The 17,601-nt window shown below is 42.1% G+C and overlaps 1 protein-coding gene across 4 annotated transcripts in view; it reads right to left on the reverse strand.

Moving 5' to 3' along the window:
• GPAT4 (glycerol-3-phosphate acyltransferase 4) overlaps positions 1 to 17,601 on the reverse strand; it is a 40,953-nt gene that overhangs the window by 11,597 nt on the left and 11,755 nt on the right. For all 4 annotated transcript variants that reach the window (XM_054565973.1, XM_054565971.1, XM_054565972.1 and 1 more), the window contains exon 2: positions 8,025 to 9,033. In XM_054565973.1, coding sequence (XP_054421948.1) covers positions 8,025 to 8,189 — 165 coding nt within the window. In that variant the 5' untranslated portion in view covers positions 8,190 to 9,033. The remainder of the gene's footprint in view (positions 1 to 8,024; positions 9,034 to 17,601) is intronic.

Raw genomic sequence — 17,601 nt, forward strand, 5'->3', positions numbered from 1 at the left:
AGTGAAATCAAGCATCCCTTAAGCTACTACCTGCCACCCAATGCTGCCTACCTCCCAAGTTAGTCCAAGAAAGAGACAATTTTTAGTAGACGAAGGATTTAAATAATATGTCTGAGCTGACCAATTACCTCTGACTAACTTTTTAACAGAACCCTAGTTGATATAGAAAGGCCTGAGTGGCTCAGTGTTTTTTTGTTTTGTTTTTAAAGTGTTAGGAAAAAAGAACACTATTTAGAGATTTAGAAAAAATCTAGGTTCAAATCCCAAATTTGACACCTATGTCCCTTAAGTAACTTATTCCAACACTCTGAATGTCAGTCTTTTCTAGCTACACAGTAAAATAATATGTCAACCTCCTGCATTACCAGATATCTTAGAATCATATGAAATTATGTATGTGACAGAACTTGGGCAACTGCATAAAACCCTAACTGCAGCCCTGGCTGGTGTGGCTCAGTGGACTGAGTGCCGGCCTGTGAACTGAAAGGCTGCTGGTGTGATTCCTGGTCAGGACTCATGTCTGGCTTGTAGGTTCAGTCCCCAGTTGGGGCACAAGTGAGAGGCAACCAATCAGTGTTTCTCTCTCTCTTTTTCTCCCTCCCTCTAAAAATATATAAAACCTTTAAAGGAAAAAAGAGAGAGGCTATAGAGCTGCCCTTCCTTCATTAAAATCCCTTTAATTAAAGAGAGAGTCAGAAGCTGGGTCTCACCCACTATTAAATAATGAGAGGTGAAAGCATGACCTCATTTATTACCTACTGGAATATGTCATCACCAAATAGAAAGCTGTGTCCTTGGTGATCAAAGAAATAGAGCAGGTATCTTAAAGGGTATCTTTTTAAACTTGTTTCATTATGCAACATGGGAAGGAACCCTATCATTCCATGACACAGCAAAATCTACATGGCCCAAAGCATTTGGTGTAGATTTTTCTGGCAGAGCCTGAAGTATTAGCAAGACTGCTTTGCATGGTCTAGCAGGGTCAACAGATGGACACAAGTTTAATCAGTAATCTGATCTCATCTGGAAATTTCTTCAAACTCCAGTCTAAAAAAACCCAGAAGGCTTACTGAGTCACCCAGTCAAAGAAAGGTGTAAGGCAAGAAAACTCATATATATCCATTTTCTGTATGTCAGATATTTAGCCATTGATGTCTTTTGGCTCATGTATGGATGATCTTCTCTAGAAGAAAATATAAATATAATCCCTAAACGGAGGAAGGTGAATTTCATCTGGGAATTCCACCCAGGGAAGGGGTGAATAAGGGGCTAGAGTTCACAACAAGCCTGGCATACAGCCAGGTTGCTCAACCAGAGTTCAGGGTTTTCCATTTTAGCCAAGATTAAGTATTAGTATTATAAGTGTAGTCAGAATGAGAAAACAGGACACAATCAGAATTGGCTCTGTACTGACAATTCTGATACTAACAGCAGGATATGACAGGTAATACATGCCATCAGGCCTCCTGAGTGCTAGATTTTTTGTCTGTGAGGGTGGCTTCACTATGCAAAATTTAAGATGGCTGTGGTTTTTTGTTTTCATCAGAAAGGTACTGCTTAAATGAGATTCTGCGTCTCCTAGCTTTTTATCTAACAAAGCTCTATCACAAACATCCCCTTGCCTTCCTGCTTTGTCCTTTTAGCTTTACCTTTTTGAATTTCAGATACGTTACATAACGCTTCCTTGTTTAGGAAAGATTTGTCCAGTCACAAGAGTAGGAGAAGAGAGGGCAGGGCTGGAGGAACCTGGCTGTTAGCTGGGAATGGCCTATAAAGGAATGGCTAGATTACTCCCCACCCCCCGCCCTCGTGAGGAGGTGAAGAGGACTGAGTGAAAGCGGAGGGGGGCCGGGGGGGGGGGGGCGCTGCACGTTAGTCACGTCTGATAACTGCACAGGGGGCTTCTCTGCGCTGTCCTTTTAAGTACAGTGCTCAGATATCCAGAGTAAAACTGAGAATCCTAGGTTCAGAGTTCACTTCCCTATAAACCTCCTCTCACTCACCCTGTGAGATGCAATTTACTACACTGTCAGTATCAGGTTATGAAATTGTTCCCTTTTCAGCTTCTACCAGACAGAGAACTAATCATATGATTAAGGTCTAACAGTCTTAGCAACACGAATCTCAGCAGAAACCACCTTTTCAGTCAGCTTCCATTGCATTTTCCCATCAACTAACCAGATATACCCAAAGAATCGGACCCTTAAAAAAACCCAGTTCCCATGAACCATGACCTTCTATGTCCCAGGCAAAAGCTGCATCTTTTAACAACTCTCTTTTTTTCTCTCCCTGCTTCAACTATAATGTCTAAGAAGCTACTGCCAAATCTAGGAATCTTGACTTTACAAAAGTGCCATCCTCACTTTTCCAGTCACGGGCTGATCATCTCCACACCAAGTCCAACTAGCCCTCACCATCCAGCAGGTTGAGATTTAAAGGCAGCATATCTTCTTCCAACCCACAGTGTGAACCCCGCCTCTGGCCATCCTCTTGTGGTGCTCAGATCACTATCACCCTGCCATCCAAGCTTTCAGGCCTCCCACCTGTCAACAACTCCTATCAATCTCCCTCTGAACTGGCTGTCTTTCGCAGCGGCCTCTTCCATCATGCCACTGCCTTCGTTCACTGCTGCTTCTCTTGCCCACACTACTAATGCAACAGCTCTTTAAAGACTGTTCTTTCCTTCCTCCAATCCATCCAAACAGATGATGCCACCAGTCTGACCATGTCACTTCCTTGCTCAAAACCTCTAATGGCTTCTCAACACCTAAGGAAATATTTGACTTTACAGTGTACCTCATTCTCTCCACGTACCCACCCAATGTTTTTGCTCTACAGAACTACATACTGTCTCTAAACCAGACTGTACTTTCTCATCTGCACTTCTAGAATGATTTATGCTTAAAAAAAAAAAAGATTTTAATTATTTTTAGAGAGATGGGAAGGGAGGGAGACAGAGGGGGAGAGAAACATCAATGTGTGGTTGCCTCTAGAGCACCCCTTACGGGGGACCTGGCCCACAATGCAGCACGTGCCCTGACTGGGAAATGAACCAGCGGACCTTTCAGTTTGAAGGCCAGTGCTCAATCCACTGAGCCACACCAGCCAGGGCTAATTTTTGCTCTTTAAGATCCAGTTCAAATGCCAACTCTTACATGAAATGTTATCTACCCAATTCTTGCAGTCAAAATGAATCTTTGTCTATTTTAACTAATACATTTTGAACCAGTTATGTAAGCATCTATTTGTTGTTCTGACTAGATTATAAATACCTTGACGAGTAGTAGCCAGAACCTATCCATATTTGCATTCCAGCATAGTCTGATAAAGTGCCTTGTACTTAAATAGGCAGTCAGTAAGTGCTACATTTAATTAACCAACTCAAAGTCCACATGAAAAGATAAATCTGAAACGATAAAACCTAAAACTACTTCCAATCCCCTTCTCCGTCACAATCATTCTCATCTTCTTGATTTTGTCTTGTAAGCTACTCAAGGTTATATTAAAATCACCCTTCTCACGAGGGTCAGAAGGACATATCTGATGAAAATTACCTCTTTCACTTATAATCATGTGATACAGGTATTACTATTCCCACTCTCTAGATGAGTAAGCAGACTGCAAAGTCTGCCAATTTAGGTCAAGTTTTGGAGATGGCAGGAAAAGCCCTGGATTTAAAGCTGAGGGCCACTGGACTCAAAAACTCATGCCCAGCCCACCACATTCCCACCACCTGTGCAGTCCATTCAGTTTCTTCATAGTTTCAAAGACTTTCCACCAATCAAGTCTGCTTTGGAGTTCAATATCAATCAATCAGATTACAACTCTCCCATGTTCTCTAACCTGGCCTGACCGGCACTTTTCACATCAGGCAAGAAAACTCAGGCCATTTATTTTCATTTTGGTCCTTTATAACTAGGCTTTCTTCTCTCTGACTTCTGAAATCATTCTCAACTCAGTTTGAAGTTCACTCTTAGGAAGTCTACTCCAAGTAATACTATGACCACTGTCTTGAGGGTAAATCTGAAGCCCAAACATTAAGAAAACTAAAACACTTTAAATAACATGCTGCCCTCTGCATGTAAAGATTTTCCGTGACTCAGCATTAATAGGACCTGCACTGAGTTAAATCTTCCAGAAGGGAAAAGACACTGACCCACACATATTCCCTTTATAGCCTCTCCTTGGCAGGTATTATACCAAGGTTCTTTTACACAGAAAAAGGAACTAATCGTGGGAAACTAGTTGTTAAGCCAGCGCTTACTTAGGTCCGCCAAAAGCACAGGTATATGGACTATTCAGTTTTAATAATCTTTATGAAGATTATCTAGTACAATGCAAAAATGGCTGATAAAAATAGATACAAAATTGGACCTATGTGCTATTCACACAACCATACAATATGAATGTATACTGTCAAAGACTGAAAGGTAATCCCAAAAAATTTTAAGGTGTTTTAAGTTGGAGGACCTGAATGAATGCTTAAAATTCTTTAATATTATATTGCCTGGTTATCTATTGTTACATAACATATCACCCCATAACTCAGTAGCTTAAAACACTACCATCATTCGTTTTGCTCAGGAATCTGCAAATTGCAGAGTTTGGTATCAGCTGGGTGGCTCAAACACTAGGGGATGGACCCCTCCAGAGGCCTGCTCATTCCTGCATGCAGCACGGCTGCCAGGGCCTCCCTGGGGCTGTGAGCTGGCTCACCTACGAGTGGCCTGGGCTTCCTCACAACATGGGGTCTGAGTCCCAGGGGCAAGCATCCCAGGAGTCAGACAGCAGTTACACTGCCTTTTTATTCCTAACCTCACATGTCACACAGCATCACATACACCACATTCTATTTGTGAGCAACTCATAAGGCAGGTTGCCATTCAAGTCAATCAGGCTCCATCTTTTGATGGCAGACAGAGGCATCACTTGAGTTTTAAAAAATGCCCACCCAGACCAATTAAATCAGAACCTCTGGGGAGATTCTAGTGCTCCCACATACTTTTAAAATGCTTTCTCAGGTGATCTAAATGTGTAGTTGGGGGAGAGAGATCCACAGAATTAAGATGATCTCTGAGCTTTCTTCCAGATGCAAAATTATAAATGTCAACCCAATTTAGGAGGGGCTGAAGAGGCTTTAAAAAAGGCAAAATAGGTATGTTTTCTATTAAAGAAAACCCACAAGTATAGGTGTATTATTTTAAATGTATATATAGATATATAGATGTATGCTTTCCAAGATCTAAAACCAGCTTGGCCAAATCCAGCTTATATCTAATACTAGTACCGATAAAAAATAGCATTCAGTTCTTACTGTCCATTATGATCTACTCAGAGCAGTAACCCTTTACCAGAGGGTTGTCACCATGTAGTCATTATTCATAATGCTCAACAGGATAGAAGTCATAGGGCCTGCTGAACGCTTGATACACACCGCTAGGAAATAAGAGGTGGAAATCTAGTTCTTGAAATTCTAAATTTTGAGGTAAAAAATGAGTGTGAGTACGTGCGCGCGCGCGCACACACGCTCTTCCATTATCACTTCTAAACCACTGTGCCCCAAACCAGTGATTTTCATGATGTGATCAGCAGAGTCTCTGATGGCTTAAGATTACCTGTCCTGTGGATTGGCCCAACAATATATATTTAATGAAGTTTCCACTGTTAATTATAATCTACCCTAAAAGTCACAAGAACGTACATTTAAAACTACAGTCACAATAAGAAGGATTTAGCTGCCTATGGACTTTAAAATATTAATTTGGGGGATTTTTTCAAAATGGAGTTGCGAGTATACATGGACTCCAGGCCTCTGTCCCACCCAAAATGATCCAAGTTAAAAAATTTTAGCTACTACAGAAGAATCCTAGGTTGTTAACTCCTATTTCTATGTTTTAAAAAATGAGGATTTCCATGGTGGCTGGTTTGTCTCAGTGCACTGAGTGCTGGCCTACAAACCCAAAGGTTTCCGGTTCAACTCCCACTCAGGGTTGAGGGCCAGGTCCCCAGCTGGGGGCAGCCGATCAATGTTTCTCTCTCACATCAATATTTCTCTCTCTCTCTCTTTCTCCCTCGCTTCCCCTCTCTCTAAAAATAAATATATAAAATCTTTTTTTAAAAAAATAAGGATTTCTGTAGGTCTATGAATTAATCACTTGCTTATACCCTTGACTAAAAAGCTAGATATTACTCACTGTTGTCTCCTAAAAGTTTACCAGCTGTTCTACTGATTCTATACTGATGTATGTTTCTTTCACAGTGACAAAAGCCATGGGTAGTTAAGGTATATGGTCTACAGGAACCCTGGGATCTACTGAAGATTTTCTTGGACTGAAATTTAAGAAAATTAGATTTCCTGATTAATTAAAATAAACACTATACATTAACAAAGTAACTAGTCCAAAGACTGATTAGATTACTTCTCAAACTTTGATGTGCATATGAATCACCCAGATCTTATTGAAATGCAAATTATAATTCAGTAGGTCTGGAGTGGACCTGAGACCTCCATTTCTAACCAGCTCTTAAGTGTACTCATGCTGCTGGTCTCCAGACCTCTCCCTGAGTAGCAAGGAACTAGATAATCCAGGAGACTGTAAATCGTGCTCAAAAACGACTGAAAACAGGTACTCAAACAAGTGCACGCATACAAGCAGCACTACTGACAACAGCCAGAGGGTGAAAACAGTCCATCAATAGATAAGCAAATTATGGTACAGACACACGATAAAATAATATTCAGCTATTAAAAAAAGTACTGAAACATGTTACAATGTGGATGAGTCCCAAAAACTTTATGCTAAATGAATGAAGCCAGTCAGGCACCAAAAAAGCACATTTTATGTGATTCTATTTACATGAATTATCCAGAATAGGTAAATCCAGAGAGAGAACAGACCCCTTCCTTGTTGGAAGGAGTTGAGGGAGGGGAAAATGGGGGTCAACTGTTTAAGTATGGGGTTTCCTTTTGGAGTGATGAAAATGTTTGGAACTAGGTAGAGTTGGTGGATATATAACATTGTAAATACAGTAAAGGCCACTAAATCTTTCACCTTAAAATAGTTAACTTTATGTCAAGTTCACCTCAATTTTTAGAAATGTAAAATAATTTTTTTTAGAAATAATAGCAAAATATTCAATGGTATACTAAAAAAAATTTCCCACTATAGTATAACATTTCATACATCCTTCTGAGTCTTTACTTCATTGATAAAATGTAGGTGCCCTGTCTACTACAGAATTATAAGGAACCAAAGGAAAATGAATAAAATTATTTTGTGAACCATTAAATACTTTATGAACAAATAACACTGTACTGTTTCAAAAATATCTAAAGATTTGGTGATGATGAAAACAGATATTGTTAACAAATTACCAAATCTTTGGATAGATGTTAAAAGCCTCGAGGCACAGAACATCTTCCAGGAAATACACTTCTCACCCGTCTCTTTTACATTATGACCAGTTTGGTTCAGCAGTGTAATTAATTAGGTTCTGACATATGTTAAGAAATTTATTATCCATCTTTCTTATCTTTAAAAAAATAAAACAATTCATCAAATGCCCTTTTTCTGTTAATTATTTTTGCCTGAAATGCAAGAACTTATTTAAGATAAACGTTGGAAGGAGAGGGAATAAACCTCTCCCACACTTATCAGAGGAACTGTTTCAGCAGTGGCTTTGTGTCTCAGTATCTATTACATAAAAAGGGGGGGGGTCTGTTGGTGATTTTTCTTCTTCAATTTTAAGCCCCTCTCCTTGAAATAGAGATGGAAGGTATAGAGCCAACCTATGGGATAAATAGGTGCCTTTGCTGAGGTGAATCAACCATGCAAGTACCTCAGCTCAAAAGAAAGACTGCTAAAGGCTTTCACAAGTACACATTTAGTTATTCTTTTTACTCAAAATGCCACTTCCCATTCTCCCAACTTTCCCCATATCCAATAAAGAGGTAACAATCAATCAGAGAAGAACAACTCTTCTCCTCCTCTATGAAGCAACCATTCGTAAACAGCACAACTCACCGCAAAAATTTTTAACAAAGTTTTCATGTAGAGCTTTCGAATACCAAAGGAGACTCCAAAAATAGCAGGGACTATGATGAAAACAAGAAGGAGGGTGAAGAGGACAGTCAGGGAGATGCCCAGGAGGTTGACAATCAGGCTATCAAAAGGCAGCAACAGGAACATGGTGGAGGATCCAGGCCAGGCCAATGCCTCCTCCCCAGGAACAAAGCACAGGCTTCAGATGGCCCTCTCAAGACAGTACCAGCCTGGGGAAGGAAGCGAGTTCCCAGCAGAAAGCAGACTCCATTCCAAAGTTCACATCGTTCAGTGGCTTGGGAGTAGGATGATAGCAAAAACAGCCCCAGACAGCAGGCAGCCTGAAAACACCAGATCTCCTGGAGCAGGTGGACTTTCGAGGTGAACAAGGCAGGATCAATCTTCACTAGGAGCATTCGAGTCCAGGCTGCCTTTCTGTGAATGGGCAGTGAGGGAGGGACCTCTGCTCTGCTACCCTTACACGGCTTCCAGAAATTTTACTTTATTTTCCTGACCAAGAGCATTTAGCAGATAAATCTGTCTTGAAGATCTGTCATTGCCAGAAATACCAAGAAGAGTTCAACTTGGTGCCAGAAAAGTACTGATTAACTCCTGTGTAGGGGGTGGTGACTGCTGGCACTTCACACAGAAGGCTCCTGAACTTGGATATGTAGAAATTAAATAATGGTTTTACTTAAAATTCCTTCATAAGCTGAAAATTGTGTTCATTGTAGAGAGTTCATATCTGGCCCCATTCTTCCTCTAGAGAGGCTTCCTGGTGCACGCTGCTCCCAGGACCCTCCTACCTGGAGAGCTACAGTCTTTGCCAGTAGGACACAGACGCTGGCACAGAAAGTCTCATACTGCCTGCGGTGAGTGTAATTCCAGACGCTCCTGGCATTGGCTTCCTCTGGATATTCTTCTCTCTAAGGTCCTCTTTCTCAGTGGTGACCTGAGTTCTTGGCAAGAAGTAGCTTACATGCTGCCAAAGCTGGAGGTGCAAACAGAAACACCGTCAGTCACAGAAATCAAGAGGACAAACATCAATATGCTTTGGGGGCAGAGGACTGTTTTAGGGTAAGCCCTGAGTCTGTGTCAGCTTCTCAAATTATCAAGGTCAAGGAGACTGGCAGAGCAACAGGTAGCAGACACAAATGGGGGAGGAAAACACACAGAGGTTCATACAGTTTTCAACTCCAGTGGTATGATCTGTGGCTGCTCAGGCTATATAAATATAAATCTATGAATATAAGACACATTTGAAAGATAAAGAGGGTATACTGTGAAAAGTATGTTTCTCTCTTACCTGTCCCCCAGCTACCCAGAGTTCTTGTCTTAGGTACAGTCATTATTACCAGCTTCATAGTCTTCCCACTATCCTATGCTTATACAAGTAAATCATAATTGATCTTTTCTGTTCCCCACCCTGCAATCTGGCAACAATAATGACAGCATACTATGAACATTGTTATTCACCTTGCTTTGTGTTTTATTTTTAGCTTAACATATCATGGAAGAGTGTTTAATCAGCACATACCTAGATCCCTCACTTTTTATAGGTACATAGTTTTTAACCAAGAATGTACCATGATTGAGTTAACTGGTTTTCTGAGGCTGAACACCAATGCTTCCATTTTTACGTTGTTGTAAATAATGTAATGAATAACCATGTACACACAAAATGAACAGGCAAATATACTTTCAGGATAAAGTTCTAGAAAGGGAATTACACGGGAAAAGGAAATACATAGTTTTAATTTTACAAGATATTGTCACATTTTCTACAGAGATTAAACTCTTCCACCCTATTTCTCCACACTAGCCACTCTCTTTATTTATTTTTTTTTAAGACTACTTTTTAGAGCAGTTTTGGGTTCACAACAAAATTAAGGAGGTACAGAGATTTCTTTTATTTCCCTTCGCACAACATATGTAACAGCCTCACCCCTTATCAATATCCCTCACCACAGAGGTACATTTGTTACAATTTATGAATCTACATTAACACATCATAATCACCCAAAGTCCGTAGTTTACATTATGATTCACTCTTGGTGTACATTCTATGGGTTTGGACAAAGGTATAATGACATGTATACCCATCATTACAGTACTATACAGAATATTTTCGCTGCTCTAAAAATCCTGTGCTCTGATTATTCATCCTCCCCTGGCCCCAACCCCTGGTAATCAATAATCTATTTACTAACCTTTTTCCAGAATATAGTTGGAATCATGCAGTACATAGCCTTTTTAGATTGGCTTCTTTCACTTAATATAGCCACTCCCTTTTAAAATTCCACTATTTCAAATATCTTACAAAAGTGCTCAAGTTTTATATTATTCATCCCTAATCACAATTTATCAATGCAAGTCCTGAACTTGGAAGCATCCCCAATAAGTTCCGCTGACAAGCATTTTGGCTTCACACATATCAACTTCTGGCTCTATTCCAATACATGAAGAAGGTCAGGAATAAATAAAAAGTTTACTGACTTTACCTTAAATTTTGTACAATGCTTTATAGAACTCAAAGCCTTTTCATATACCATGTCACAACCTGTCAACACATATTATTTCCATTTTACCATTAGCAAATCAAGCAAGGTAGACACATACCTAGTTCTTCTGACTCCTAACCCACTACTGCTCCCACTATATTCCCAAACATCTAATGATTAAAAGATAGGATAGTTCAGTGACACCAAGTCACAAATACTAGTTCCTGTATCTGATCCTCAACATCTTCCACTTTCACATTACTATTATTATTGCTACACTTATCGAGTACTAACAACATGATGGACATTGAGCTAATATAATAAGCATTCTATATATACTATCCTCACTTAATTCTCACAACCCTATGGTGGAGTTATTATCATCAGTGCAATTTATGGGTGAGAAAACTGAAGCGTAGAGAAAAAAATGAAGTAAGTTACCCAGGATCGTACAGCTAGTATAAGCAGTAGAGTAGGAATTTGGACAAGTGTATCTGTCTCTTTAACCACCGTGCTCTCTTATCTGCCAGACTACCCTGAAACCCATGAACACTTCCTCATGCCAGTCCTGCTCTCTGGAACTTCTCGTGATCACAGAAAAACCGCAAGGCAAATCTGAGCTCATGTATCAGAATTTGACGATGTTCTCAGAATCCAATTCTCAGAATCCAAGGTACAAACCTGTTTTCATTTTTATAAACTAGCCAAACTGATTATACATGCCAGATTTCTAACTACATCTCCACAGAGGTTCAGGAAATTAGATGTATTTCTGAGACAACTTAATTTGCTGAGTCACTGTATTCCTTAAACCTGTCAAATTCCAGCCTAATTCTTGGGCCACAGCTTGGCTCCTTTCTTCCATCCCAGTTACCTGTGGCCAGCACTCCCATGGGAAAGAGGCAGCACGATCCCACTTGACAGCTGCTGTCACACTGGCCAAGGGTACCCTGAGTTCAACGGACCCGAAGTGACTGACAGTAGGGTCACTCTGACTTCCCATGCCAGCGTTTCTTTGGATCACAATCATCTGAGAATTTCCAAAATTATGCTAGGTTCGTATCCCCAAAACATTAAAGTAAACACTTCTAAGCAATCAACTAATTTCTTCACATAGTTTATGGTTGGCAAACCATCATGATCTCTGGGCCAAATCTGGCTGTGGCCTGTTTTTATAAGGTTCACGACATAGGGATGGTTTTTATATCTTTAAAGAGTTGTAAAAACAAACAATAATATGTGACAGAGATCAGGACTGAAAAGCCTAAAATATTTACTATCTGATCCTCTACAAAAGAGTTTGCTGATCCAGCTGCTCTTCCTCCTCAGAAAGGCAGTGAACCCCCTGCCCCTTGCTGTCCCACCCCACGCCTGCATTCCTGTTCACCAGTGCCAGACTCCAGAACAGAGAACAGTAAAACTAGCCAAACAAGTTATCTGGCCAACACTAAACCATCCTCATATTTATTTTTAGTAATAGAGGAAAAAACAAACAAGTTACAGTTATCAAGTAGGGTTCCAAACATCTTGCTGGATGAGCAAAGCAGTCATTAAAGCCAGACGTATCAATAACCGTACCTTAAAGCCCCCTTAACACAGACTTTGATTTCTGGAAATATCAGAAAATTGCTCACATCAGAACTCAATCACACCACAATTTCTAAATAACTGCTCATTTAGGAGAGAATATCACTTTGTCTCAAGTAAATATAACCGTGCCTCCTTAAGCATGAGGCAGGGGAAGACATAAATAACTCCAAGGAACATGCATTCATTCTCTTCCACAGCTTCCAGCCAAACCAAAGTTCCCCCAACAGGTCAAATGGTCCAGAGAAAACCATAAGAACCAGCTAGTTCTGACCCTTTTAAGAGAGAAGATGGCTTCAGTCTAGGAATGTGACAGAGCCCATTGTTAAGCTAAGTTCTTCAACCCTCTGGGCAATGGAGGGCTTTTAGGCCCCCAGGGTACCTGAGTTCTCAGACTGACTAGTTCATGCATTTAACAGATACTTACTGGGCACATACTGTATGCCACACATTAAGTTAGGTGTTAGATACTTAGTGGAGAACAAATATGCCTAGAGACAAGTATTAAGCAAGTAAGCATACATGAAGTTATAATTTCATACAACGATGATTAGCAAGGAAGAGAGTCCTCCTGCAAGAGTGAATAACAGGGGGAACTTACAAATTTAAGTTGGGGTATCTAAACCAATTCTGACCAAACTACAAGGCTGGACAATTATGATTTCTAACTGCAAAATCAAATACTTCTTTTCAGCTAGCTTTGTGACACATTCTACTTCAGGAGACCATGACTACCAAACTGTCCAGAGAGATTCCACACATCAACTCAAAAGGAAAAAGGTATGGCATTTTATTACAAATAAATGCTTAGGTTACACAGGGATAATGCATTTTTAAAGCACAATGTCTGTCATATATGAGATCTCAATAAATGGTGTGGATGGTGTGGTTATCATTTCATTATGATCAGAAGAAATCCAGAGTACTGTCTTCAGTTCTTGGTATCAAAGTTTAAGAGGGCTAAATAGAGAGGAAGTCATTTCAAAGTTTGTCACAAAAGACGCAAGCCAAAAAATACTGCATGCCTAGCAAGCACTAAGTGCTTAGTAAAAAGGTCAGATGTAAAGTACAGAAATACAAATTAAAACTACTTCAAGATGGCAGGAGAAACTTTTTTTTTATCAACAACAGTATTGCCAAAATGAGAACATACTCTCAATTACTGTTGGTTAGAGTAAAAAATGGTACATCTATGAGGAACAATTTGCAATCACCATCAAAATTTTAAATGCACATACATAACCTTAGTTCCAGCAATTCTACTTCTAAAAGTTTATTGTGAAGATAAATTAGAACAGTGGTTCTCAACCAGGACTGATTTCTTCACTCCATTGTGGAACATTTGGTATCACCTGCAGGGATTTTTCGTTGTCACAGCTTGGGATGCGGTGCTACTGGTTCGCAGTGTGTGGAGGGTAGGGCTGTACCAAACATCCTATAATGTACAGGCCGGCTCCTACAACAAAGGATTATCCAGCCCCTTGCCCTGACCTTTATGGCTCAGTTGTTTGGGCATCATGCCTGGCTATGGCTTTGGTCCCCGGCTGGAGAGCATAAGAGGCAACAGCTCACATTGATGTTTCTCTCCCTCTTTCTCCATCCCTCCCCCTTGCTCCAAAATAAATGAATGAATAAATGAAAAAAATTTTTTAAAGAATTATCCAGCCCCAAATGTCACTAGTGCTGAGGATGAGAAACCCTGTACTGAAGCATGTGCAAAATGATATATATACAAGGTTAATGACTGAAGCATTGTTTTTAATACCAAAAACATCATCAATCTCCATTAATAGATGATATAATGGAATACTATTCATCTGTTAAAAAAGAGACACACGTATACATATGCACTAAGAAACAATCTCCCACTTAGATACTGAACAATGTCCACAATAAATACCAGCTGTGAGGGAGTACAGTTCACATGTATTCACAAAGATACATGTCTGGAAAGACAGACAAGTGACTAGCTACACCAGCCTTCTCCTGGAGTGGAAGGGAGAGGTCACTACTTATCTTTTTGATATCTTTAAAATCATATTTATCATTTAGAATAGGTAATAGTCTCATGTTTTAAAAAAACCCCCACAAAACCAACCCCATAACAGTGTTTGAATTCTGACTTTTATCACTTAACTAGTAGTATGACTTTAGATACATTACTTCATCTCTTTAAGCTTCTATTCAACAATACCTACTAAAAGTAACATTCAAAAGAAGATAAAATAACAAAGTAAAAGCACTTTTTACAGTGCCAAGATCAAGGCACATGTTCAAAATACATTAACTATTATTACTGTCCTAAGCCTCTGCTACTAGGAAGGAGGGGCAGTTGAGGGTATTTCCCAAGAAGTCATGACATTACACGGAGAGACTGGTTTCAACTACTGCTTGCCCAAAGGTACTTATGATCCCCTAAAATGGCTGATCATGCTGATCACATTCAGAAACTGCATGTAGCCTGCTTGACAGGGAGGCAAAACAACAAGAGCCAATACCACCAAAACACGCTGAGAGAGAAAACTTGATGTGAGAAACTTCAATCAGCTGCCTCCTGAAACTAGGAATTGACCAGCAACCTACATATGTGCCCTGATAGGGAACTGAACCTGCGACCTTTTCGTGTATGGGACTCCTAGGGAAACTCAAGAGTTACAGATTTTAGCTTTAGTTATAGTTGGCAGGCTTAGCTGATTAATGCATGTGGAAAGTTGTTATTCCAGGAATGGAATGCATGACCTGCAACAACCTTTGTACCCCAGGGAGTCTACAAACCATCAAGATGATATCTGAGCCACTGTGTTCCAGGCCCTGTGAGCAGAGAAAAGAACTGTTGATCAGCCGATAAAGAAATACCAAAAAAATTGCTGCAAGACTGCAACTCTTACCTGATTAACCTTTTTTTCCAAACCCCTTACCTACCCTTTTCTTCTTATAAAAAAGGTTGGTGAGATGAGATGTTAAGATGGTCTTTAGGGTACACAACCTGCCTTCTCAGATCACCAGCATCTGAATAAGGCGCCCATAAACATGCAATCCTTGTCTCTTCTTACTGGTTTTGGTAGTGACGGGCATACGAACACCAACTTTTTCCAGTTTCAGGACAACACTCCAACTAACTGGGCCACTCGGCCAGGGCAGGCATATACCTTTTGTAAAAGGCTTATCTTTGCCTTAAGCAAGCCCTGTCTATTGTTTCTGTGCCTCTACGTCAACACATCTTTGAAATAGCCCCTTTCAGATATTACCTTCAAGAGAACACAATTTACAGAGAAGATGGCGGAGGAGTGAATGGGAGTCACGCTGACCTCTTCCCAAAACCAAACTGGAATTGCAACTAAATAGTGGAGTAATCACCTGGAAAGCAGTGGAGCAATAGTGGGAGAGGAGCCTTGGTGCCACGGACAGTGGATTCTACTCTCACACATCCCAACGGGTGACAAGTGCAGTGGAGGCTCGAGAGGGTGGGCTGGGTGCCCATGGGCACTGGCACCAGAGAGACATTGAAATGGCCAGTTAGCTTCCCCCGAGAAGAATGGGGTCTGAATCATAAACAGGAACCCCTAAACTACAGCAGCTAAAGCCAAGAAAATACAGACAAAACGCAACCCCAAAAAGCTTAGGGGCACTCTCTGCCAGAGACACGTGGCTGGGGATGCAAAGAGACATTTAAAGGGCAAACGCAAAAGTTGCAGTGGCAGCCACCGTCCTTGATCTCTGGGTAGAGTGGGCAGCAGGGTGGGCTGGTGCCTGGGAAAAGACTGGTGAGGAAAACTTTGTGAAGAGAACTGACACGGCGGCCTGTGGAGCCCCGGTGATGGCACGCCTCCCACTCTGCAGCTACCATCTCGCTCTGGCATAAGGGAATCAATTAACCTGCCTTTTGTGCCCTCCGCATACAGCTTGCATGCCTGTGAGCTGCGGGGCTGAGTGCAGACTGGCTGGGAGAGCCTTGAGGAAAGACTGGAGATGGAGGCGTTGGGGAAAAAACAGGGGGAGGAACCAGGGAGTCCCGACTCCCTCCCTGTTCTGTAGTCTCCACTGTGGCCTGGAAAGGTGCGACCCCAAAGAGGCAGAAGCGGGGCGCGCATGAACCAGACTGCCTGCGATTGAAACGCAGTCCGCACAGGGGGTGGATCCTTGGCTGAAGGGGTCAGGGAACTGCCCGGAGGCCCCTGCGGAGAGTCTGGAAACGGAGGCATTGGGGAAAGAATGGGAGGAGGAACCAGGGAGCCCTGAATTCCCTCCCCTTTCCGTAGTCTCCATTGTGGGCTGGAAAGGCGCGCCCCCAAAGAGGCAGAAGAGGGGCGCGCAGAAACCAGACTGCCTGCGATTGAAACGCAGTCTGCACAGGTGGTGGACCCTTGGCCGAACGGGTGACAGAACTGCCCAGAGACCCCTGAGGAGAGACTAGAAACTGAGGTGTTGGGGAAAGAACGGGAGGAGGAACCGGGGAGTCCCGACTCCTTCTCCTTGCCGTAGTCTACATTGCGCGGGAAGAGGCCACACCCCCAAAGAGCCAAAAGCCGAAAAGCACACAGAGACTCCCCCAAAACACCCAGTGCAGGCGAGCACACTTGCGCCGGGTGACCAGCGAGGGTTGGCGAGCATGTGTGTGACCCGCGTGGGCTGGCGAATGCTTGCACCGGCCGTCAAGGCCTCACACAGACTGGCACCGATACGGCCTGCGAGGGAGTGCACAGAGCGGCAAGGGCAGGCGTAACCCTACCCGCCCGCCCGCGATTGCGGAGCGGCCCACAAAATTAGTAGAGCTGCCCAGAGTCCCTGGAGGAGAGACCAGAGACAGGATTAACCAGAGAGTCCTGGAGCTGATTTCCTCCCATTTCCATAGTCCCCATTTGGTGAGGGCAAGCAACGCACCCAAAGAGCCAAAAGCGGGGAAATACACAATAGAAGACCCTAAACTGACCAGTGCCGCCGAGCTCGCCGGCCAGGGGCGCCAGATGAGTAGGCGAGGTCGCGCATAAGCCCCCTGGTCTGGGGCAAGCACATGCGAGCCCAGGCAGGCGGGGGATCCTGCCGCGCTGGGAACGCACTCAAGGAGCCCGCGTGAGAGTGCAGAGAGATCCCAAAAAATAGTCCAGCCCTGACCGAAGGAGTCACAGAGCTGCTCCAAGCAGGAGTCAGACACAGACATTAGACTCCTGGAAGGCTCAAACAAACAACCCAAGGTCCTATAGGGTCAACAACTGACATCATCAGAGGCAGGCCCAGAAAGAAAAGGACAAAAATACTTAACAGACTCTCACAAAAATGGGAAGAAAAAGAAGTTCCCCCCAAATAAGTGGAAAAGGGGACTCCCCAGAGAGAGAGAGCTCAATGAAATAGAGGCAAGGGAACTATCAGATACTGAATTCAAAACAATGGTTCTAAGGAAGCTCAATGAGCTCAGCCAGCTCAAAGACAACTATGAGAAACTGCAGAGAAACTATCAGGATCTTACAGCAAAC

Source organism: Pteronotus mesoamericanus, unplaced genomic scaffold, assembly GCF_021234165.1.
Source record: "Pteronotus mesoamericanus isolate MK-2021 breed Mesoamerican mustached bat unplaced genomic scaffold, CSHL_Meso_final contig_169, whole genome shotgun sequence".
Taxonomy (NCBI): Eukaryota; Metazoa; Chordata; class Mammalia; order Chiroptera; family Mormoopidae; genus Pteronotus; species Pteronotus mesoamericanus.